At 45.8% G+C, this 25554-nt stretch overlaps 1 protein-coding gene across 16 annotated transcripts in view; it reads right to left on the reverse strand.

The window, feature by feature from the left end:
• Positions 1-25554, reverse strand: part of phldb1b (pleckstrin homology-like domain, family B, member 1b) — a 355881-nt gene that overhangs the window by 22820 nt on the left and 307507 nt on the right. For all 16 annotated transcript variants that reach the window (XM_068054115.1, XM_068054111.1, XM_068054109.1 and 13 more), the window contains 3 exons: positions 16248-16364; positions 15280-15382; positions 13055-13379 (listed from right to left, as the gene is read on the reverse strand). In XM_068054115.1, the coding sequence (XP_067910216.1) occupies positions 13055-13379; positions 15280-15382; positions 16248-16364 (545 nt within the window). The remainder of the gene's footprint in view (positions 1-13054; positions 13380-15279; positions 15383-16247; positions 16365-25554) is intronic.

Below are 25554 nucleotides of genomic sequence, written 5' to 3' on the forward strand. Positions count from 1 at the left end.
GGGGTAAAACCACATTCAGTCTTCTGCAAACCCTTTCATTATCCAAAGAAAGTTCCTCATGTAAATCTTTTTTTAAAACATACTATTTCGGTCCTCCGGCCTTCAAAAGGTTAATGGCTGTGGAGCTGGTGCCAGCAAGTGAGTAAGGAGTGCAAATTCCCAGGCAGAAGCCTCTCAGGGAGGGTTTAAAGTTCAGCTGCCAGGTGCCAGGATTTTACATGGTGGTTCACCCTCTGCAGCCGATGAAGCGGAAATGTAGACAAAATCCTGGGCTCACCATGGGCTAGAAGTCAATATCCAGAATAGGCAGCCTCCAAACAAACCAAGATAGCAACTCACTCCCAAATCCCTGCCAGCTGGAGAAATGTTTTCTGCTTGCAAAAGCAAGACCTTGTTCATAAAAAAAGATCCTTTGGCTTTTGATAAGTACAAACACTGTTACATCTAAAAACAGAAGACAATCAAAGAGAGAGAGAGAGAGCACCCTTGGTGTACTAAACGCACTCACCTGCTACAGTTCTTGTAATGAATCGAATCCATCAGTTCAGCACAAGCCCTGGTTACACTTCTCAATACAAAAGAACCAGGAAAACCTTCATCTTCCTTATCCCCATCTTCAAGTGAGCTTTCTGTTAGGGTGACTTAAGTAGAAGTAAAGATTTTCTCTTAAGTTCAACCGACTGAGAGAAATAGTGCTTTTTTCTCTCTCTCTCTCTCTCTGTGGAACTTTAACAAATGCAAACATGGAACAAGTGCATGGTGAGGAAGGAGTGGAGTAAAGCTGGAAGGAAATCCTGGAATGGAGTCTTTATCCAGTCACACAATCCAAGCAATTTCAGCACAGAGGGAGCCCATTTGAGCCTCTGCTGGTGCTGTCTCGGCATCAAGAACTATCTACTCTAAATCCACTTGTTTGCTCTGTGGTGTTTGTTGTTTATTCGACTGCGCAGAGGGAGCAGATTTTTCAGTTCTGTGTTGGGGTTAGGGGGAGATGGGGGGGGTCCAAGTTCACAATTAATCCACAACGTGCCCCAGAAGTGTGTCATGAAACAGACACTGCCAGTGAGCACTCTGGTCCTGAGAGTTATCGCCCCAGTACAGTTAACCCTTTCTCCACTCAAATGTAGTTGTGGAAAATTATCACATTTTTTAATGCAAATCGTGAGAATTCCCAGATTTTTTTTGTAGGAGTGCTGGCCGCTTCCTGACCTGCTACGAATGGGATAAATTCCAGGAAAATCCTGCACTTTTTAAAAAATACTGCCACAAATATAGGAACAGGAAGAAACCATTCTGCACCTCAAGCCAGTTAGATCGTGCCTGATCTCGATGGATCGAATGGCCTCCTTCTGTGCTGTAATGACTCTATAAGTCAATGACCTGGATCTCAACTCCATTTACCTGCCTTGGTTCTGCATTCCTAATGAACAGAAATCTCAGTCTTGGAAAGCCCCAGGCGACCCCAGGATCCACAGCTTTTTGAGGGAGCAAGTTCCAGATTTCACTCTCTTTCTTGTGAAAAAGTGATGCCTGATTTTGCTCCTGAACTAGCTGTAATTTTAAGGTTAATTCTTTGTCCTGAATCCTCCCCCCACCAAAAGAAATAGTTTTTCTCTATCTACCCTATCAACTGCTTTAACCATTTTCTCACCTCAATTAGACCACCCCCCCCCCCACACCCCCCAGCTCTCAACCTTCTAAACTATAAGGAATACAAACTAATTTATGTAAAGACTGCTTACCTGTTCCAATATCATTTCCCTGTTCTTTCCCCATACCCTTGAATGTTTATCTTCAAGTGTTTGTCAAATTCCTTTTCCAATTTACTGTTGAGATGTGAGGGTCATTGCGAGGGTCAGCATTCATTGCCCATCCCTAGCAACTCATGGTGTGATGCAACTGACTGGCTTGCTAAGCCACTTAGAGGGGGATTAAGCCTCAAGCATACTGGTGTGGGACTGGAGTCACATAAAAGCCCAGGCCGGGTAAGAACAGCAGGGTTTCTTTCCTAAGGGGTCATTAGTGAACCAGTTCGGTTTTTAACGACAATCCAACAGTTTTGTGGTCATTTTCACTGACACCACTCCCGATCACTGTCCAGCAACCCTCCCATCCTTGCTGGAAAGTGTGTGCCAAGGCAATGCCCCTTGCAGTCGAAGAGCCCGGTGAAATTCACTGTCTGAACTCACACACATGAAGAATAAGTGAGCTACAGGAGGGCACGGGGCGAGTGATGATTTTGGAAATTAACCAAGACTCAATGCCCCAAAAGGAGAGGAGAAAAGGTTCCAGAGGATCACAGGAGAAAGAAATTTCCTCACTTCAGCGGCAGATCTGCACCAACAGCAGGCAGGCAGCTCCTTCAACAAACTAGCTGTACATCAATTACCATTCCAAAGTCCCTCATACTGATTTCCTGTTGTGCGTCAGGAAATAATTAGCCTCTTGTAACCTACTGTAGATGTGGATACAGACACCACAATCGGTGTCTCATTTAGAGAATGACTCAGTCACTCACTTTAGTCTTTTTTTCCCCTAAAGCACAAGTCTGATCCGAAAGGAGGAAATGTGAAGTCTCATCTTGATAACATTGCAATGTTTTTCTTTTAAACTATAGAAAGTCAATGGAATTCTCCAGAGCAGGACCTGCCTTAATCTCAAACATTTGTGTGTATAAACTACAGCACTTTATATGAAATCCTGCTGATGGGTGGAGGTCCAGGTTTACAAAGGGACAGAAGGAGGCCATTCAGCCCCTCGAGCCTGTTCTGCCATTCAATTAGATTGTGGCTGATCGGTATCTTGACCCCATTTGCCCACCTTGGTTCCATAGCCCTTAATACCTTATCCAACACTTGCCTGGATGGGTGCAGCTCCAACAACACTCAAGAAGCTCGACACCATCCAAAACAAAACAGCCCACTTGATCAGGAAACCTCATCCACAAACATTCACTCCCTCCCTCACTGGTGCACAGTGGCAGCAGTGTGTACCATCTACAAGATGCACTGCAGCAACTCACCAAGGCTCCTTCGGCAACACCTTCCAAAGCCATGACCTCTACCAACTAGAAGAATAAGGGCAGCGGGAACATGGGAATACCACCACCTGCAAGTTTCCCTCCAAGTCACACACTATCCTGACTTGGAACTAAATCGTCGTTCCTTCAGTGTCACTGGGTCAAAATCCTGGAACTTCCTTCCTAACAGCACTGTGGGTGTACCTACCTCGCATAGACTACAGCGGTTCAAGAAGGCAGCTCGCCACCACCTTCTCAAGGGCAATTAGGGATGGGCAATAAACGCTGGCCTAGCCAGCGATGCTCACATCCCAAAAACAATTAAAAATAAAATATAAATCTGCCAATCAATTTGGCAGTGGTATTGAACAGGGTCAATCCCTCTTCTATGATAAGTTAGTTGGTCCTAAACAGGGCAGTTTTCCTGGCAGGATAAGGTGTGGATGGGAACACTGAGTGGTGTCGCCAAATCTCCAGGATTATCCTGGAGTCTCCAGGAATTGACGAATAAACTCCTGGGCAGTGCTGTGAGGAAGAAAAATCATAGAGGAATTTAAAAATATGTGTGGGCTCTTGTTTCATTGAGGGCTTCTGCTTATTAGTTACATAAATATTGGTGATGGGGAGGCGAGGGGTTGATTGAGTGCGTGGGGTGGATAGTGGCTGCAGGTCATATGAAACCTCCAACCAGAGTTGGCAATGCTAAGGCTGAAGCGAGGTTAGGGTCGGGCTCAGTCACAGAAAATTCTGGCAATGTTCACGATCTGGGTTCAAAGGTTAAAATGGCTGCTTCGGCAAGTTACTGGAGAACAGATGGACCCCAACATACAGGGAGGGGCAGGGGAGGAGAGGAAGGTGGATAAAGCTGCTGAGCCCCCATCCCCCGCTCGGGATGTAAGTCAACAACAACTTTAATTTAATAAAACATCCCAAGGCGCATCTCAGGAACGCTATCAAGCAACATTTGGCACTGAGCCACATAAGGAGATATAAGGAGAAGTGAAACGTTAACTCTGTTTCTCTCTCCACAGATGCTGCCAGACCTGCTGAGTATTTCCAGCACTTTCTGTTTTTATTATAGGATATGAGTACAGCTAACTAAAAAGCTTGGTTAAAGAGGTAGAACAAAGAACAAAGAAAATTACAGCACAGGAACAGGCCCTTCGGCCCTCCAAGCCTACGCCGATCCAAATCCTCTGTCTAAACCTGTCGCCTATTTTCTAAGGGTCTGTATCTCTTTACTTCCTGCCCATTCATGTATCTGTCTAGATACATCTTAAAAGACACTATCGTGCCCGCGTCTACCACCTCCACTGGCAATGCGTTCCAGGCACCCACTACCCTCTGCATAAAGAACTTTCCACGCATATCCCCCCTAAACTTTTCCCCTTTCACTTTGTACTCGTGTCCCCTTGTAATTGAATCCCCCACTCTGGGAAAAAGCTTCTTGCTATCCACCCTGTCTATACCTCTCATGATTTTGTACACCTCAATCAGGTCCCCCCTCAACCTCCGTCTTTCTAATGAAAATAATCCTAATCTACTCAACCTCTCTTCATAGCTAGCGCCCTCCATACCAGGCAACATCCTGGTGAACCTCCTCTGCACCCTCTCCAAAGCATCCACATCCTTTTGGTAATGTGGCGACCAGAACTGCACGCAGTATTCCAAATGTGGCCGAACCAAAGTCCTATACAACTGTAACATGACCTGCCAACTCTTGTACTCAATACCCCGTCCGATGAAGGAAAGCATGCCGTATGCCTTCTTGACCACTCTATTGACCTGCGTTGCCACCTTCAGGGAACAATGGACCTGAACACCCAAATCTCTCTGTACATCAATTTTCCCCAGGACGTTTCCATTTACTGTATAGTTCACTCTTGAATTGGATCTTCCAAAATGCATCACCTCGCATTTGCCCTGATTGAACTCCATCTGCCATTTCTCTGCCCAACTCTCCAGTCTATCTATATTCTGCTGTATTCTCTGACAGTCCCCTTCACTATCTGCTACTCCACCAATCTTAGTGTCGTCTGCAAACTTGCTAATCAGACCACCTATACTTTCCTCCAAATCATTTATGTATATCACAAACAACAGTGGTCCCAGCACGGATCCCTGTGGAACACCACTGGTCACACGTCTCCATTTTGAGAAACTCCCTTCCACCGCTACTCTCTGTCTCCTGTTGCCCAGCCAGTTCTTTATCCATCTAGCTAGTACACCTTGGATCCCATGCGCCTTCACTTTCTCCATCAGCCTACCATGGGGAACCTTATCAAACGCCTTACTGAAGTCCATGTATATGACATCTACAGCCCTTCCCTCATCAATCAATTTTGTCACTTCCTCAAAGAATTCTATTAAGTTGGTAAGACATGACCTTCCCTGCACAAAACCATGTTGCCTATCACTGATAAGCCCATTTTCTTCCAGATGGGAATAGATCCTATCCCTCAGTATCTTCTCCAGCAGCTTCCCTACCACTGACGTCAGGCTCACCGGTCTATAATTACTTGGATTATCCCTGCTACCCTTCTTAAACAAGGGGACAACATTAGCAATTCTCCAGTCCTCCGGGACCTCACCCGTGTTTAAGGATGTTGCAAAGATATCTGTTAAGGCCCCAGCTATTTCCTCTCTCGCTTCCCACAGTAACCTGGGATAGATCCCATCCGGACCTGGGGGCTTGTCCACCTTAATGCCTTTTAGAATACCCAACACTTCCTCCCTCCTTATGCCGACTTGACCTAGAGTAATCAAACATCTGTTCCTAACCTCAACATCCGTCATGTCCCTCTCCTCGGTGAATACCAATGCAAAGTACTCATTTAGAATCTCACCCATTTTCTCTGACTCCACGCATAACTTTCCTCCTTTGTCCTTGAGTGGGCCAATCCTTTCTCTAGTTACCCTCTTGCTCCTTATATATGAATAAAAGGCTTTGGGATTTTCCTTAACCCTGTTTGCTAAATGTGGATTTACCTTCAAACAGCTGCTCCCAATCTACATTCCCCAGCTCCTGCCGAATTTTGGTATAGTTGGCCTTCCCCCAATTTAGCACTCTTCCTTTAGGACCACTCTCGTCTTTGTCCATGAGTATTCTAAAACTTACGGAATTGTGATCACTATTCCCAAAGTAGTCCCCTACTGAAACGTCAACCACCTGGCCCGGCTCATTCCCCAACACCAGGTCCAGTATGGCCCCTTCCCGAGTAGAACTATTTACATACTGCTCTAGAAAACCCTCCTGGATGCTCCTTACAAATTCTGCTCCATCTAGACCTCTAACACTAAGTGAATCCCAGTCAATGTTGGGAAAATTAAAATCTCCTATCACCACCACCCTGTTGCTCCTACATCTTTCCATAATCTGTTTACATATTTGTACCTCTATCTCACGCTCGCTGTTGGGAGGCCTGTAGTACAGCCCCAACATTGTTACCGCACCCTTCCTATTCCTGAGTTCTGCCCATATTGCCTCACAGCTCGAGTCCTCCATAGTGCCTTCCTTCAGCACAGCTGTGATATCCTCTTTGACCAGTAGTGTAACTCCTCCACCCCTTTTACCTCCCTCTCTATCCCGCCTGAAGCATCGGTATCCTGGGATATTTAGTTGCCAATCATGCCCTTCCTTCAACCAAGTCTCAGTAATAGGTAGATTTTAAAGAATGTCTAAAAGGAGCAAAAAGAGGCAGAGAGTTTTAAGGATGGAATTCCAGAGCTTGGGGCAAAGACTCGGCCACCAAAGGTGGAGTGATGAAAATCGGGGATGCTCAAGAGAATTTCAGGAGTGCAGAGATCTCGGAAGGTTGTGGGGTTGGAGGAAATTACAGAGCTAGGGAGGGATGAGGCAGTGGAGGGATTTGAAAACAAGAATGAGAATTTTAAAATCGAGGTTTTGCTTAACCGGCAGCCAGTGTAAGTCAACGAGCATGAGGGTGATGGGTGAATGGGAGTTTGGACACAGGCAGCAAAGTTTTGGATCACCTCGAGTCTAGCCAAGCTGATTCTCAACTCCCACAGTGCTGACTCATCACACTGCAGGTAAACATGAAAAGCAATCAGTCAACTGAGCACCATTGACATCTCCCCCGAGCTGGTCCCTTTGCCACTCATCAGTCAGATAACATCAGAAAACCTTCATCTGAAAAGGTCAGCTCACAAACAACGATTCAACAGGCATGTACGCACATCATCCTTAATCAGCCAGTTTAAAAAAAAGGTTTCGTTAGTTTGTGCAATGTCCCTAACATAAATATATCTGGCCTTTCATGACTTCAGGATGTCTCAAAGTGGTTTACAGCCAATGAAACACATTAATTTCTTACATTACAACAATGACTGCTCTTCACAGGTATTGCTGTAAAGTTCTTTGGGACGACCTGTGGTTGTGTAAAGGGGCTCTATTCCTTTCTTCTTATAACTAATGCTCCCACATCATTAGAAGGGTTATGGAAAAATGGCATACTGCTTTTAAAAGACATAGACAACAGCATCTGTTTTATGTTTAAGAAATTTATATACAACCTGCACAAAAAATCTGGAGCGTCCAACTCCAGTCACAGGATTAGGATCAGGATGTGACGAGGCGTCTCCTCCTCTCTCCCACTGACATGCAACAACAACCTGTCTTTATATAGCACCTTTAATATGATTAAACATACCAAAACACGTCACAGGAGAATTATAAAAGAAAATTTGTCCCCGAGCCACATAAGAAGATATTAGATATTCTGATGTAAGGTCGCAGACCTGAAACGTTAACTCTGTTTCTCTTCCCACAGATGTTGCCAGACCTGCTGTGTATTTTCCAGCATTTTCTGTTTTTAGTTAAGAAGATATTAGAGCAGGTGACCAAAAGGTTGGTCAAAGAGGTAGGTTTTAAAGAGCATCTTAAAGGAGAGAGAGGGTAGAGAGTCGGAGAGGTTTAGGGAGGGAATTCCAGAGTTTAGGGCCTTTGTAGTCGAAGGCACGGCTACCATTGGGGAGTAATTAAAATTGGGGATGTTCAAGAGGCCAGAATTGGAGGAACACAGAGATGTCAGTGGGTTGTGGGGCTGGAGGAGGTTACAGAGATAGGGAGGGGTGAAGCCGTGGAGGGATTTGAAAACAAGGATGAGAATTTTAAAATAGAGGTGATGCCGGACTAGGAGCCAATGTAGGTCAGCAAGCACAGGGTGTGATGGGTGAATGGGACTTGGTGTGAGCTGGACACGGGCAGGACAATCAGCATAGCTAGTTGGTGAAGGAGAGCAGGTTTTCAGTTAATAGGGGGTTGCATTGTATAGCGAGCTCGCCACTGGTATCAGACCCACCGGCCGTCCATGTCTCCGCTTCAAAGACGTCTGCAAACGCGACATGAAGTCCTGTGACATTGATCACAAGTTGCCAGCGTTCGCCAGAGCTGGCGGGCAGCCATTAAGGCGGGGCTAAAGTGTGGCGAGTCGAAGAGACTTAGCAGTTGGCAGGAAAAAAGACAAAAGCGCAAGAGGAGAGCCAACTGTGTAACAGCCCCGACAAACAAATTTTTCTGCAGCACCTGTGGAAGAGCTTGTCACTCTAGAATTGCCGTTTATAGCCACTCCAGGCGCTGCTCCACAAACCACTGACCACCTCCAGGCGCTTACCCATTGTCTCCCGAGACAAGGAGGCCAAAGAAGAGAGGATCTGTTCAGGGTTAATGTTCCAGGAGGAGGTGTTTGTGTGTGTGTTTTGTGCTGTCTTTGCCCAGCCCTCTTGTAGTGGGGAGGGGGTGCGGGGGAGGTTGGTATTTTTCCACTGGAATGCTGTGGTTTTGCAGCAGTGAGGTGTGGCTGTGGTCCTTTAATGTTGTTTTGCTCAGAGCTACAAAATCCCAGAATCTTTAGGTATCAACATGTATTCAGATCTGCAGCATACAAGAAAAAACAAAAGTCGTGCCCTCTGGCTACGTCCTTGATTCACGCAGGGGAACGTGCAAGTACACAGGGTGGAGCTCCCAGACACAGATCTGCTTGAGATAGCCTCTATCATCATTAGAATCATCGACTGGTGCCCTGCAACTTGTCTTGTGTGTCAAGTGTCCATCCCCATTTGCAAACAGCAGCATCCACTTAAAATTGTCCTGACACAGGTTAAAAGGGGTCCTGTCTTTAAGGATGTGCGTCGCACAGAAGGTATTATTCATTGTAATTGAGGTGTTTAAGACAATTAAAGGTTTCGATGGGATATATGGAGAGAAATTCTTTCCTCTGGGGGAACCCAGAACAGGGGAAGAACCTTAAAATGAGAGCTAGGCCATTCAGGGGTGATGTCAGGAAGCACTTCTTCACACAAAGGGGAGTGGAAATCTGGAACTCTCTTCCCCAAAAAGTTGTTGAAGCTGGAGGTCAGTTGAAAATGCCAGAATTGAGATTGATAGATTTTTGTTATGCTAGGGTATTAAAGGTTATGGAGCCAAGGTAGGTAGATGGATTTCAGATACAGATCAGCCAGAATCTCAATGGATCTGGAACAGGCTCGAGGGGCTGAATGGCCTCTTCCTGTTCCTATGTTGTGCAGACATGGCCCTCCTCCAGGGGGCAATCCGGCCCAGGATGTGATTCTAGTCACACACCAACATGGATGACTAAACTGCCCTCTGAAGTGGCCACTCGGTTGTATCAAACCTGTACCAATGGTTCAAGAAGGTGACTCACCACCACCTTCTCAGAGTAACTAGGGATGGACAATAAATACTGGCCTTGCCAGCGAAGCCCACATCCTGTGAATGAATAAGAACGAGGCAGTGCAATAGATTAAACCGCTTACTGTTCACCTGTCCACTCACTGGCGAAGGAATAGAAGGAAGGGGAGGAAACAGAGAGAGAGAGGGAGAGAGTTAAGGGCAACTCCTCTCTCTCCATCCCCACATTAATCACTCAGACATCTGTACATCTCTGCTCTATCATCACGTCATCTTGCGCAGCAGGCGTAAATGAGAACTGACTGGAAATGTTTTCTTTGGAGTCTTAGGCACAGGAAGAGGTTAAAAGGAGCCTGAGGCTGAAGCATTAACCAGGTCTGTGGTACAATGAAGTATATGTACTCAAGGATTTCCAACATCTTAAAGGGGCATCGTCCTCATGAATACATTTTTGGCAAACTTTTTTTTTCTTATTATTCATTCACAGGATGTGGGCATCGCTGACAAGGCCAATATTTATTGTCCGTCCCTTGTTACTCTGAAAAGATAGTGGTGGGTCTTCTTCAATCATTGGTACCGGTTTGATACAACTGAATGACCACTTCAGAGAGCAGTTAAAAGACATCCGTGTTGTTGTGGGACAGGAATCATTAGTGAAGCAGTTCGGTTTTTACAACAATTCAACAGCTTCATTGTCACTTTTACAAAGACCAGCTTCTCATTTCCAGATTTTTCAAACTGAATTCAAATTCTCAAATGACCTTGGTCAGATCTGAATTCACTGGATTATTAGTCCACACTTCTGGATGACTATTAATCTGTGTGTGATTCATACGTGGGTTACCTCTAGATTTGACTTTTTCAACAGACTCCTGGCTGGCCTCCCACATTCTGCTCTCCGTAAACTTGAGGTCATCCAAAAATTTTCTGCCCGTGTCTTATCTGACACCACGTCCCGTTCCCCTGTCACCCCTGTGCTCACTGACCTACACTGGCTCCCAGTCAAGCAACATCTTGATTTTAAAAATTCTCCTCCTTGTTTTCAAATCCCTCCATGGCCTCGCCCCTCCCTCTCTCTATAATCTCCTCCAGCCCCATAATCTCCCGACATATTTGTGCTCATCTGATTCTGGCCTCTTGAACATTCCTGATTTTAATCCCTCCACCATTAGAGACGGTGCCTTCAGCTGCCTGGGTCTTAAGCCCTGGAATTCCCTCCCTAAACTTCTCTGCCTCTCTACCTCACTTACCTCCTTTAAGACACTCCTTAAAACCTCTCTCTTTGACCAAGCTTTTGGTCAGCTGACCTAATATCTTGTTATATGGCTTGAAGTCATATTTTGTTTTTCTAATGCTCCTGTGATGCGCCTTGGGGCGTTTTATTACGTTAAAGGCGCTATATAAATATAAGCAGCTATGTTGTTATGTCACGCGGTACAATTCCAGACAGTGTCAGACACTGAGACACACATGCGCTGTACATTATTAGACTCTGATACGTACCCTCTAACTCTGTGCACTGTACACACACAGGAGCAAACACTTACTGACACACGAGCTGTACATTTATAGATGCAAGTAAATTGTTTTCTTTTGCTCAATGTGTATTGTATAGAGAGACACAAGTCATATATATTGGATGGGAGTGAACTGTTCCTATTTGGTGTGGACTGTACATGTGCAGAGGCTGAGAGTAAGAGGCAGCATTGGTGTTTTTTACCCAGTGCATACTGTACAGTCGAGAGTGATTTGTTTCTGCTGCTGTACACATACAGAAGCTGACAGGGAAACACGTGCGGGTTCTACAGAACTAGGCTGGAACACAAGCTCTCAATAGACTGCTGACATTGCAATTACTCACCAAGGTTTGGGCCCCTGGTGTCTAAATTGGACAACCTGTCAAACTATTGAAATGAATCCTAGTGTAATGCTTATATTGTGTCACCTGCCCATTTAGCAAATACACACTTATGGAGCATGATAAAGCCACCCAGGAGGGAGCATTCATCATTCTGTCCAACATTCAGGATCTAACAGCCTAAAGCTACCATTGAGACAGCTGAATACTTCCCCTTATGTAAACTGAACCCACAATGTATCAAGGCCCAAGCCACAAAAGGAAACACTCGCAGGGCAATGGGGAAAGAGTGAGGCGGGGTGAGTGGGACTAATTGGTTAACTCTTTCAGAGAGCTGTATGATTCTATTACCAAAGGCTGGCCACTTCTGTACCAAAGACCAGAACTGTTTCCTCACCCTCTCTTGCTTGGTGCCCATCTGATTGTTATCAATTTTGTTCTAGGTTTATGTGGCCAATTAAGTTTCACTAGTGAACTTGGTGCTAAAGGAGAGCTCTGTCTGCACTGGATTCAATCACCCAGGTCCCAAAGATGAAAAAAGAGCTCATAATATTGAGGCAAAAAATTGTTGGGGGCATGAAACATGTGATAGAATTCAACATAAATGGGGGAGGGGCGTAACAGGCGTGTAATCTACCCCCACCGATTTTGTTGCCCCCATTGGAGTTAAATTTTACCCCCAGTGCCACCCTATCAAAGGCAGGACCCATCCAAGGTCCAGCATGCCGAGTTAATACTGCAACAGGTATTGCACATGAGATTTTCATCATGAGATAGGGAAAGAAAGAAAACTTGCATTTATATAGCGCCTTTCATGACTTCAAGATGTCAAACAGTAATGTGATGAATGGCTGGATAATCTGTTTTAGCGTGTTGGCTGTAAGATAGATAGTGGCCAGGATACAGGGGAGAACTCTCCTGCTCTTCTTCAAATAGTGCCATGGAATCTTCTCTGGCCACCTGAGAGGCCTTGGTTTAATATCTTATCCGAAAGACAGCACCTCTGACATTGCTGCACTCCCTCAGTACTGCACTGGGAGTGTCAGCCTAAATGATCTCTGGACTCTGGAGTGGGGGTGAACCCATGACATACTGACTCAGAGGTGAGAGTACTACCCTGAGCCAGTCATCAGCTCATTGGAGGGACGGTGGGTGGGGAAATGGGAGGGTCAACCCACCCTGGCAGTTATGGAGTGACACTGGGACAACCTTTAACTTGTCTTCACCACCAAGAAGACTGAATGGAACGTAGAAAAGCTACAATTAACATTAAATTATTGACCCCCAACTTCAACAGCTTTTTAGGGGGAGAGTGTTCCATATTTCCACTGCCCTTTGTATGAAGTATTTCTTGACATCACTCCTAGCTCTAATTTTAAGGTTATGTCTCCCTTGTTCTGGTCTCCCCACACCAGAGGAAATGGTTCCTCTTCATCTACCCAATCGACTGCTCTAATCGCAGACAAAACAGCCAACTAGGTATTTGCGAGCAGTTTCTTTCTCTTACCTGGACATGTTGTCAGGTGAACAGGCCGAGTTGCCCGTGGAAACACTGGTCTCCAAGCTGTCTGAGCTCTCCAGACTGAGTGTGTCGAAGGCGTGGTCCATGTCAACACCGTGCTGAGCAGAGAGAGACTGAGGGTGGTGATGGAGGATGCTGTGGTGGATGAGGTGTGAATGGTGCTGACCGGGCAGGGTGTAGGCCTGTGTCTGATGGCCAAACATCGCCGGATGCTGACCATGCAAGGCCTCCCACTGCGACTGGGCTTCGACTGCAGCCTTCTGCTTCAGCTCAGCCAATCGACGTCTTTGTTCTTCAATCACCTGGTGACCTGTGGGAAAAGAATTACATAGACGGGTTGAGGCAGTGGAACCACGGCAGGTAGATGGAGTTGAGACTCAAGATCTAATTGAATGCGAAACAGGCTTTAGGTGCTGAATGGGCTCCTCCTGTTCTGAAGCTGGTAACTCTTTCTGTTATCGTAGCAAATTCTCACAGAATAAATGGCATTTATAAAGAACCTTTAAGGTAATAAAGCATCTCAAGGTGCTTCACAGGAGCATGATAAAACAAAATTTGACACTAAGCCACATAAGGAGATATTAGGACAGGTGACCAAAAGCTTAGTCAATGAGGTAGGTTTTAAGGAGCATCTTAAAGCAGGTGAGAGAGGTAGAGATGGAGAGGGTTAGGGAGGGAATTCCAGAACTTAGGACCCAGGCAGCTGAAGGCACGGCCACCAATGGTGGAGCGATTAAAATTGAGGATGTGCAAAAGGTCAGAATTGGAGGAGCGCAGAGATCTCTGGGGTTATGGGGCTGGAGGAAGTTACAGAGATAGGGAAGCGAGAGGCCGTGGAGGGATTTTAAACAAGGTTGAGAATGTTAAAACTGAGAATGGGAGATAAAAGTGTAAATTCAGTGATTCTGGCTCCTGATGCTAAATGCCAATAAGATCCTTAATATTATAGGACAGACACTGTGACCCAAAGTCCAGTCCTGTGAGAGTCTACAGGAAGACTAAGGCATCACGGAAGATATGCAAAAATTCCTGTAAACACACGCACTTGCCTAGATTGTAAAACAAGGCACTGCTTTCTCTGAATTCCAATCAGAATTCCTACCTCTCTTGTGGTCTGTTTTGGATCTCCCTATTGATTCTGCAGAGCATCGGGAAGGAGAAGGGAGTGTGAAAGGTCGAGTCAAAGATTAGGAGCCACGCGCCGTTCAAAAAGGAAAGACACGGGAAGTAAGAAACAAAAAAAAGAAATACAGGTGAATGTTTCTATAAACTAGAGACATGGAATAATATTGTTTTTAAAACCTTAAGGATTGTGTTGTGCTAATATTGAAGTTAAGTATTGTGTAGGGTAGTGGTAACTGAGGAAACCATGATTGTCCACGCATTTATTCTCAAACCTGGTCAAATGTCCATCAAAATGCCAACAATGAGCCTTCCAATTCTAGTGCAACATCTCTAACAGGGAACAGGAATTATAATACATTGGGGTCCAGTCTGGTTACAACCAGGATGTGTCAGGGTTACCTTAATATTGCTCTGTTGTGAAAGACTACACAACATCCAACCCCTGGAGCAGACAGGACTCCAGTGCAGCTAGCTAGCTCTTACCATCAATCGCACACTCTGCAGTGAATTCCCTACCTCAGCATTTCTTGGTTTGCCTTGTGCTCAGCAAGGTGATTGAGGTCACTCCAGGAGTGCAGGACGTCTTGGGAGTGTCCTCCTAGATTTTGTGCTCAAGCCTCTGGAGTGGGTCTCGAACTTGCTGACTCAGAGACAAGAGTGCTACCCATTAAGGCACAGCTGCAGCTTATACGAAGCTGAGTAATTCAGGAGAAACTGTTTCCACTGGCAGGAGGGTCAGTAACCAAAGGACAATTGGAAAAAGAACCGTGGGGAGATGAGGAAACTTTTTTTTTCAACACAGTGAGTTGTTGTGATCTGGAACGCGCTGCCTGAAAGGGCGGTGGAAGCAGATTCAATAGTTACTTTCAAAAGGGAATTGGATAATTACTTGAAAATGAAAAATTTGCTGGGCTATGGGGAAAGAGCAGGGGGGAGTGGCACTAATTGGATAGTTCTTTCAAAGAGCCAGCACAGACATGATGGGCTGAATGGCCTCCTCCTGTGCCGTAAGATTCTATGACATAACCCTTGATCATCTCCTATCCTGTACCTCACTCTCAGCTAACTTCCTGCCCCTCACTTACCCTTCTGCTGTAATGCCAGTTGTCGTTTCACTTCGATGTCTTGCAACGTAGCAGCCAGGTTCCGTGGCAAACTGCCAGTGCCATTCTGTGCCAGTGTAGAACTCTGAAAAGGGAATATAATGTGGATAAACGGATAGAAAAATAGATTCCTTTATCGCACATTGATTCTCAAGTAGCTACGATTCTGTCACCGTAAGTTTGGTGTTGATGGAGGTCTGTGCTGTTACCGTCTCTACCATTCCCAGACGTATTTACACTGTTGTGCTATTTTTTGGCACTTGTTAGACATACCCGACCAAGCCTGCTTGTCACCATGGCAACAGGCCCTTCGCGTAGGCGGGGTGTCTCCGAACGCACACGTTGCAAAGTGCCAATGGAGCACTAAATCACCCCACGGAGAAGCTCAAACTGTCAGTGGCTCAGTGGGCAACCCTCTCACCTCTGAGTCAGAAGGTTGTGGGTTTAAGTCCCACTCCAGAGACCTGAGCACATGATCTAGGCTGACACACCCAGTGCAGTACTGAGGGATCACTGCATTGTCAGAAGTGCCATCTTTCAGATGAGACATTAAACTGAGGCTCCGCCTACCCTCTCAGGTGGATGATAAAAATCCCATGCACTATTTTGAAGAAGAGCAGGGGAGTTCTCCCTGTTGTCTGTGCCAATATTTATCCCTCAACAAACATCACACAAAAAAAACAGATTATCTCGTCATTTTGGAGTGCAGTCACTGTTGTTAAGTGTGTGAATGTGGCAGCCATTTGTTTTTGGCGATGTTGGTTGAGACTGGAATGTTGACCAGGAGAACTCTTCTTCGACTGAAGCAAGGAGATCGTTGGTATTCACACCAGCTCAACAGTGAGAGACACAAGTCACCCAACTCTCTGTCCCAGAGACGTGGGTTTATCCGACAGAGCAGCCTGCAAGAGGCCTTGCCGATCTCTCAGCTGTTTCCTGATTCCTATTACCTTTGAAGTGAGGCTTCGTCCCAGAGTTGAAGCGGTGAACAGCGAGGAAGGAGCAGATCCCGTCTTTGTCCGAGGCAGCGTGCCGCATCCATCACCCTCCATTTTGGATCGGTAAACCTGGGAAGGGACATACAGGGAAAGGCAAGTTAAACTGATGGACCTGCACCTTTTCTGCTGTGGTGAAAACCGTGTACTGCAGGAATTCTTCTGCCTCCGTGACCAACAGGAGGACTTCCATTAACCTCCTCAGGACTGCAGTAGCAGAATCCCAAAAAACAATCAGATTATTATTTATAATAAAAACAAGAAATGCTGAAAATACTCAGCAGGACTGGCAGCATCTGTGGAGACAGAAGCAGAGTTAACGTTTCAGGTCAGTGACCCTTCTTCAGAATTGGCAAATATTAGAAATGTAAAAGGTTATAAGCAAGTAAAGCGGGGGTGGGGCAAGAGATAACAAAGGAGAAGGTGTAGATAGTACAAGGTCACAGAATAGCTGACCAGAAGGTCGTGGAGCAAAGGCAAACAATATGTTAATGGTGTGTTGAAAGTCAAAGCATTAGTACAGATAGGGTGTTAATGGACTGAAAATTGAACAGCCGCAAGTACAAACATGAAAAAAAAGTGGATAAGCAAACTGAACAAACTAAGATGAAATAAAATAAAATAAACACAAAAAATATATATATTAAAAAAAAGGAAAAAGAAAAAAATAACTAAAAATAAAAGTAAAAGTGGGGCCCGTCATGCTCTGAAATTATTGAACTCAATGTTCCGTCCGGCCGGCTGTAGTGTGCCTAATCGGAAAATGAGATGCTGTTCCTTGAGCTTGTGTTGATGTTCACTGGAACACTGCAGGAGGCCCAGGACAGAGATGTGAGCATGAGAGCAGGGGGGGTGGTGGGGGGGAAGTGTTGAAATGGCAAGCAACTGGAAGTTCAGGGTCCTGCTTGCGAGCCGAGCGGAGGTGTTCCACAAAGCGGTCACCCAGTCTGCATTTGGTCTCCCCAATGTAGAGGAGACCACATTGTGAGCAGCGAATACAGTATACTTCATTGAAAGAAGTACAAGTAAATCGCTGCTTCACCTGAAAGGAGTGTTTGGGGCCTGGGATAGTGAGGAGAGAGGAGGTAAATGGGCGGGTATTAGACCTCCTGCGATTGCAGGGGAAGGTGCCGTGGGAAGGGGATGAGGTGGTGGGGGTAATGGAGGAGTGGATCAGGGTGTCACGGAGTGATCGATCCCTTCGGAATGCTGACAGGGGAAGGGAGGGGAAGATGCGCTTGGTAGTGGCATCACGCTGGAAGTGGCGGAAATGGCGGAGGATGATCCTTAGATATGGAGGCTAATGGGGTGGAAAGTGAGGACAAGGGAAACCCTGTCGTGGTTCTGGGAGGGAGGGGAAGGGGTGAGGGTAGAGGTACGGGAAATGGCCGAACACGGTTGAGGGCCCTGTCAACCACAGTGAGGGGAATTCCTCGGTTGAGGAAAGAGGAATACATATCAGAAGCGCTGTCATGGAAGGTAGCATCAACAGAGCAGATGCATCGGAGATGGAGAAACTGGGAGAATGGAATGGAGTCCTTACAGGAGGCAGGGTGTGAAGAAGTGTAGTCGAGGTAGCTGTGGGAGTCGGTGGGCTTATAATGAATATTAGTAGACAGTCTATCTCCAGAGATGGAGACAGAGAAGTCGAGGAAGGGAAGGGAAGTGTCGGAGATGGACCATGTAAAGGTGAGAGAAGGGTGGAAATTAGAAGCAAAGTTGATAAAGGTTTCCAGTTCGGGGCAGGAGCAGGAAACGGCACCGATACAGTCATCAATGTACCGGAAAAAGAGTTGGGGGAGGGGGCCTGAGTAGGACTGGAACAAGGAATGTTCGACATATCCCACAAAAAGACAGGCATAACCAGGACCCATGCGGGTACCCATAGCAACACCTTTTACTTGAAGGAAGTGAGTGGAGTTGAAGGAGAAGTTGTTCAATGTGTGAACAAGTTCAGCCAGGCGGAGGAGGGTGGTGGTGGATGGGGACTGGTTGGGTCTCTGTTCAAGGAAGAAGAGGAGAGCCCTCAAACCATCCTGGTGGGGGGATGGAGGTGTAGAGAGATTGGACGTCCATAATGAAGAGGAGGCAGTTGCGGCCAGGAAACTGGAAATTTTCAAAATGATGTACGGCATCAGAAGAGTCACGGATGTAGATGGGAAGAGACTGGACCAGCGGAGAAAAGATAGAGTCAAGATAGGAAGAAATAAGTTCAGTGGGGCAGGAGCAGGCTGACACAATGGGTCTGCCGGGACAGTCCTGTTTGTGAATTTTGGGAAGGAGGTAGAAGCGGGCTGTCCAGGGTTGTGGGACTATGAGGTTGGAAGCTGTAGAGGGAAGATCTCCAGAGGAGATGAGGTCAGTGACAGTCCTGTGGACAGTAGCTTGATGTTCAGTGGTGGGGTCATGGTCCAGGGGGAAGTAGGAAGAAGTGTCTGAGAGTTGGCACTGAGCCTCTGCAAGGTAGAGGTCAGTACGCCATACAACAAAAGCATCACCCTTGTCTGCAGGTTTGATGATGTCGGGGTTAGACCTGAGAGAACGGAGTGCCTCAAGTTCAGAGGGGGACAAGTTAGAATGAGTGAGGGGGGCAGAGAAATTGAGATGACCAATGTCTCGCCGACAGTTTTCAATGAAAAGATCAAGAGAGGGTAAGAGGCCAGGGGGAGGGGTCCAGGTAGAGGGAGAATGCTGGAGGCGGATGAATGGGTCTTATTTATTATTTAACTGCCTGCATTCCCTCGCCAACCTTCCTGCTCTTCTCTCAAAGGGGTGAGTTATGTTGCACAGGGACCTACTACCCTCATACCTCACCCAATCAGGCAGTCATCCTTCCCCGCCCCCCCCACCGAGGCTCATCCAGTGTCAGGAGACTATTCAACAATAGGCGGAGGGCAAAGTTCACAACCGAGCCTGAATCACATCCAATCACAATGATTTGCCAAGAGGCGCCAATGAGCAACCACCAGTCTGTTTTTTCCCATCTCTATCCTGGAAACTGTATGGTTCCCGGCAGGAATCAGACTACACGTTCAGGAGAAGGTGGAATTGTTGAGAGGAATCATTTGTTCCCCTTTCCTTTTCAAAGTGAGTAAGTGTCGGTGTCTCTTCATGGTTGGCTTGATGAAGGTCTGTGCCTTGCCCCCTTCAGACAGGAGGGACAATCAGGCAATTCCTCAACAATTGCCAGTGCCAAATTCTTACCTAGTGGCAGCAGACATCTATTGTTTGCCCAGGTTGTCCCTGCACCATTGGAAGCTGAGTATGTGGCAGCAGAGGTCGATGGCACAATGGCCCAATCAGTGATGCCAGTGCGGGGGCAGAGCTGGCTGGAAAAAGAGCGGCCACAGCGCCAACTGAGCAGGCGCACAATCCCACGGATGAATGCTGCTATCATTTTCCAGAAGTGTGTAAATAAAGATTGTTTCACGGACACCTGTTCTGTGCACATCGAGTACAGACTCTGCTTTAGCTAGCAGTAACAGATACAGAGCAATAGATGGTTTGCAAACTAGTGTACAAACACTTACTCCCTTCAGATGACATTTCAAAGTCTATTTTGAAGGAGGCATTAATCCATTTAGAATCATACAGGACAGAATGAGGCTATTTGGCCCATCATGTCAGTGCTGGCTCTATGAAGGAGCTATCCAATTAGCCCCACACACTAGAGGCCTGTTACCCGACCCGAATCCAACGGGACCCGACGACATGTGTTGGGTTCAGGTCAGGTGGGGCCCATCTTCAGGGTCCGGCTTTCAGGCTCGAGTCGGGTCGGGCCGAGTCCAGGTCGAGTCGGGTTGGGTTGGGCCGGACACACACGGTACGTGCTCTGCTGGTAAGTATCGAAATTAAAAAAACTTAGCTGAGCTGGGAGTCCGGGACGAAACTGAGTCTGCGCAGTGAGCGAGCAACGCCACTATGATGTCACTGCGCATGCTCTGCTGCTTCGTGGAGCCTCCCAGTCGGAAGGTAAGCAAAGGGATGGTCGGGTCGGGCTCGGGTCAGGTCGAGTCGGGGCGAGTTTGGGTCGGGTCGCTCCTGGGGCAAAATCGGAGGGACTCGGGCCGGGTCAGGCTCGGGTCCGCTGTGGTTCTGTCGGGTTCGGGTCAGGTTCTTTTTTTCCCGAACTGAGCAGGCCTCTGCCACACACCCTACTCCTTCCCCATAAATACTTCCCCTTCAGTAATTATCCAATTCCCTTTTGAAAGTTACTATTGAATCTGCTTCCATCGCCCTTTCAGACAGTGTGTTCCAGAGGAGGACAACTCGCTGTGTGTAAAAAAAACTCATCTCGCCCCTGGATTTTTCTGCCAATTATCTAAAATCTGTGTCCTCCTGCCAGAGGAAACAGTTTCTCTTTATCGACTCTATCAAAACCCCTCATGATTTTGAACATCTCTATTGAATCTCCCCTTAATCTTTTCTGCTCTAAATAAGTACATGAAATAAGCAAATTAATGTCTCTGTTAAAATAGCAGACAGACCAGTGTCGAAGCATGTGGTAAACCGTCATACATATATATCACAAACAGTAATTTCAAGATGAAAAACCTGTTGTTCCTTTATCACACAAAAGGAATGGAAATGCTTCCAATAGACTGTGGATGCTGGAGCTTAAGTGGAGCTTTCAAGACTGGGATCAATAGAATATGGTAAATGGAGTAGACACACAGATCAGCCATGATCCAACAGAATGGCAGAACAGGCTTGAGGGGCTGAATGGCCTCCTCCCATTCTCAATGCTGTGGCTTGTTCATTTGCTCACCCCACATAATTCATTCCCTGAAAATACCTGGTCTGCAAAGATTTAAAACAGAAGAATGTAAACAGGAATGCAATTTACCTGAGTGGATCTTCGTGTGGAGTGAGCTTTAGCTGGGAGAGGAGGAGGAGGGGGAGAGGAAATTGGAGGTGAAGAAGTTGAGGCCTCAAAGTTAGCCATTATATCTTGGTACCATCTCTCTAGCTCCAACGTAGAGGTCAACAGCCTGCTGGTAGGCTGCTGCAACACATCATGGGGGAGGGAGAGAAGGAGAGAGAAAAGACAAGGGAGGGAGAGAGAGAGAATTGGAGGCAGAGATAAAGGACAGGGGGGTGGATAGAGAGAAGGGAGACGGTGAGAAAGATCAAATGAGAGAGAATAGAGAGTCAATGGGAAAGACAGGTTGACACACAATGGGGAGAGGGGAAACCAAACAGAGAGAAATTAATGAAAGAAATGGACACTAAATTAAAGAAAAAGAACAACTGAAAACGCAATGTGTCTTTTCAAAGGTCTACACCGGTTGTATTTCAAGATTATTCTATACCATGAAGACAACAACGTTGTGAAAGGAAAACGCTTTTAGCTTTTTAAACTCAAAGCAAATTTAGCCAATTCATCATGAAAAGATCATAGCGACACACATCGGCCTGGGGTTGCCAAAGTTGTATTCCTGGAGATTTCCTCACATGATCTCCCACTGCGAGATGCCCTGCTGCAATACTCCCGCCATTGGTCCATCCTCCAGACGCACTGCCTTCTCACAGCCCATTGGAAAGGGGACACAATCTTTGTTACCCAATTGGATTACTTTGATTTGTTAGTGAAACAGCCTTTTTTCCCCATCTCATAAACTCATACATGAAAATGTTCAAAGTAAATGAAAGAAACACTATTTTCTTTACTGCCTGCGTGGTTTTTCTCTTGGGTTTTGCTTGCAGCCATATCCTGGAGATTAATCTTCAAGTCCTGAAGACTCCAGGGAATCATAAGGACGTAGGAAATAGGAGCAGGAGTAGACCATTCGGCCCCTTAAGCCTGCTCCGCCATTCAATATGATCATGAATGATCTTCAACATCAACTCCACTTTCCCACCCTCTCCACATATCCCTCAATTCCCTTAGAGTCTAAAAAATCTGTCAATCTCAGTCTTCAACAGACTCATTGACTGAGTATCCACAGCTCTCTGGGGTAGACAATTGCAAAGATTCACAACCCTCTGAGTGAAAAGATTTCTCATCATCTCAGCACTAAATGGCAGACCCTTTATTCTGAGAATCCTGGAGGCTTGGCTGAGATTGATAGACTTTTGGACTCTAAGGGAATTGAGGGATATGGGGATCCAGCGGGAAAGTGGAGTTGAGGTGGAGTTGATCTTTTGAATGGTGGAGTGATGCTGAGCAGGAGATAGAAGGACCCACAAGGAGCAGGAGAATTAACTGACAGTGGGTCCAGTACACCTTCCAGTCTCTCATCCTCCCATCAGCCAGTCAGAAAGAAGCCCTTTCAGAGGTTTAGGTGTTGGATATCTGATGCCTTTCACTCAAACAGAAGGAACACTGGATTATATTGACTGAATCGAGCTTACTTTCATGTTGATGTTGACCTCAATTAACTAATGCAAATAGGTAACAGAGAATTTCTTAAATAAATAGAACTGATTGACACCAGCAGATCAAAAAATGAGCCTCAAGGAGTCAAACTGTGATGCTTACTATATATATGTATGAATCCGGAATTTTCTGTGATTCCTCATTGAAATACAACTTTTGCAGGACCAGAAAAGGACAGAATGAAATGGATCTTAATGAAAATATAATAAATATACATAAGCTTTCTCACCAACAAGGATTTCATACTCCACCCATTTTGAAGGTCTCCTACAATGAGTGTACCTCAGATTCCATCATTTATATCTCTTTAGGGATAGTCTCGCTCACAAAAGAGCATGGTTTGGGAAATGGAGTTATAGTCTTATAGACCTATGTCCGACATACATCCAGCAGCACTCCATACCAGCAGTGCACCGTATCCTGGCGGGTGCATTTTTTTTCCCTCGTTATTCCACATTTTTCCACTAACATTAGGGACCAACTGAAATTTCGGCAACTGCTCAAGGTGGCACCAGAAGATATGGGTCAAAGTAATCAAACTGCCAACAGAAGATGCTCCTGCATCTCTCTAACAATTCTCACACACCAGTTTACAAGTCGGTCATTGGCTTTTTTAGTTGGGATTTAACACTATTAATCCCGTCTCTCCCGGGTCACTGCCCAAACCTCCCGCTCCCTCTGCTCTCCTCATTCCCTGCAAGATCCTCAATCTTACTTTCCGTTCATTGCTTTATGTCCATCACCAAACTCTCCCAGTGCTCCGTGGCAACCTTTTTGTCATCCCATAAAGTTCTTATAGCATTTCTCTTCAGGTAGAGTGCAACCAAAACCTGAATTCATATAGCACCTTTAACTCCAATGCGTTTCATGAGACGTATTCAGAAATAACTGATGCTGAAGCAAAGGAGATGGTACTATTACAGGGGGACCAAAAGCTTGGTCAAAGAGGTAGCTTTTAAAGGAGGAGAGGGATAGAGTTTCAAGAAGGAAACTTCTAGATGGCTGAAGGGAGGGGAAATGCACAAAGGGCCAGAGGACCAGAAAGTTCCATTGGGCGGGGGATGCGGCTGGTAGGAGGTTACAGAGATAGGAAAGGATGAGACCATGTGGGATTGAAATTCAAAGAGGAGAATTTTTAAATTAGTGGCATGGGGAACGAGAAATCAATACGATTCAGTGAGCACAGGGGCGATGGATGAGTGGGATTTGTGACAGGATCGGATAGGGGGCAGCAGAATAAGTTGTTGTTGTCACAACATATGTGTAACATATACAGAGAGTTTTATGGTAATGTTCAGTTTGGCCCTGAGGACACACTGCCCAGAGTTAATGAAGCACCGTACAAAACTAATGTAAATATCAGCTGTCTTGCTGGTTCAATAGAGCTAACAAAACAGAATGACTCACTTGCTTGTGTGTAATGAACACATGTATATCTGCCCCAGCTGTTCCTTACTGTCTTTCGGTTCATTTTAAGAGTTGTGCCCATTGCGTGGTAACTCTAGTAGCGATAGGTGAATTCAGGGATACTGCGCTCCTACTGCTGACGTGTACTAGATGGGAACGTGAGCTCTGTAAACCTAAAGGAGTCTTCTGCACTCTCAGTGAGTCAATCCCTTGAGCAGAATTGAAACATCACTGAATGTGACCGTATTGTTCTACCACATCATTGCACGATCACTTAACAAGTTTGTATGAAGTTACTTTGTTCACTGTTTAATGGAGGTGCTAATCCATTTATTTTAATACCTTCATTAATAAACTGAGGACTGTCAAGCGACCATATTAAATGTTGATACAAAATCATAGTGCAATTTATAAACTTATATATACATGCACTATGATAAAAATTTATGTCTGCACACACTTTCCATTATCCATTCCTCTCTCCCCAATTATAATGGGAATTATCTATGTCAACTTGTCACGCTGTAATTGCACACTCCTGTTAGTGGTGGCGCTGCTGGGCAATGCAATTTTTTTTAGAGATACAGCACTGAAACAGGCCCTTCGGCCCACCGAGTCTGTGCCAACCATCAACCACCCATTTATACTAATCCTACACTAATCCCATATTCCTACCACATCCCCACCTGTCCCTATGTATTTCCCTACCACCTACCTATACTAGGGGCAATTTATAATGGCCAATTAACCTATCAACCTGCAAGTCTTTGGCATGTGGGAGGAAACCCACTGGGGAAGGGGTTGCAAAACAAAACAAAACTCTATGAAAAACAAAACATGAAGTAGTTAGGGAACTGACTTCAAGATCCTTGTTCTTGATTTTGCCCAATCTGAGTGATGTTCTCCAGATGTGGATTCCTCCAACTCTGGATTACTGCCTATTTCCTGCCCCCTCCATTCTGCTGCCGAATCTTGCAGTGATTGGGCTGCACCCTCAGGAATTCCTGTGCAAAACCATTCCATTTTGTTGCCTTCCATTCTACCCTCTGGCATTACCAACTCTAGTTGGGCATATTCCAGGAGGTTTCATAAACTCCCTCCTCTAACTGACCCACCCCCGAACCCCTCCTCCATTGATCACCCGTCACGTCACTCTTGCAGCACATCATCTTCCTGGGCCAATTGGAAAGCAAACAAATTCTTTGCTACCTGATTGGTTGATTCTTGAGTGCTAGTTAAACAGCCATTCTACCCACCTCCAATATTTTTATATTTAATAATCAAAAGTGTTAAATAAAGATGTAAAGGGACACATTTTATATCTTAATGCCTATGACAATTTTCCCGGGTTTTGTTTGTAGCACTGTCCTGAAAGATTAATCTTTAATTTCTGGAGACTCAAGGACACTGCTGCAGGGTTGGCAAACAATGTCCACTCTATTTTCTCTGAGCTGTGCATGATCTGTTTGTTGCACT

This window comes from Heterodontus francisci, chromosome 22, assembly GCF_036365525.1.
Source record: "Heterodontus francisci isolate sHetFra1 chromosome 22, sHetFra1.hap1, whole genome shotgun sequence".
In the NCBI taxonomy this organism is placed as follows: Eukaryota; Metazoa; Chordata; class Chondrichthyes; order Heterodontiformes; family Heterodontidae; genus Heterodontus; species Heterodontus francisci.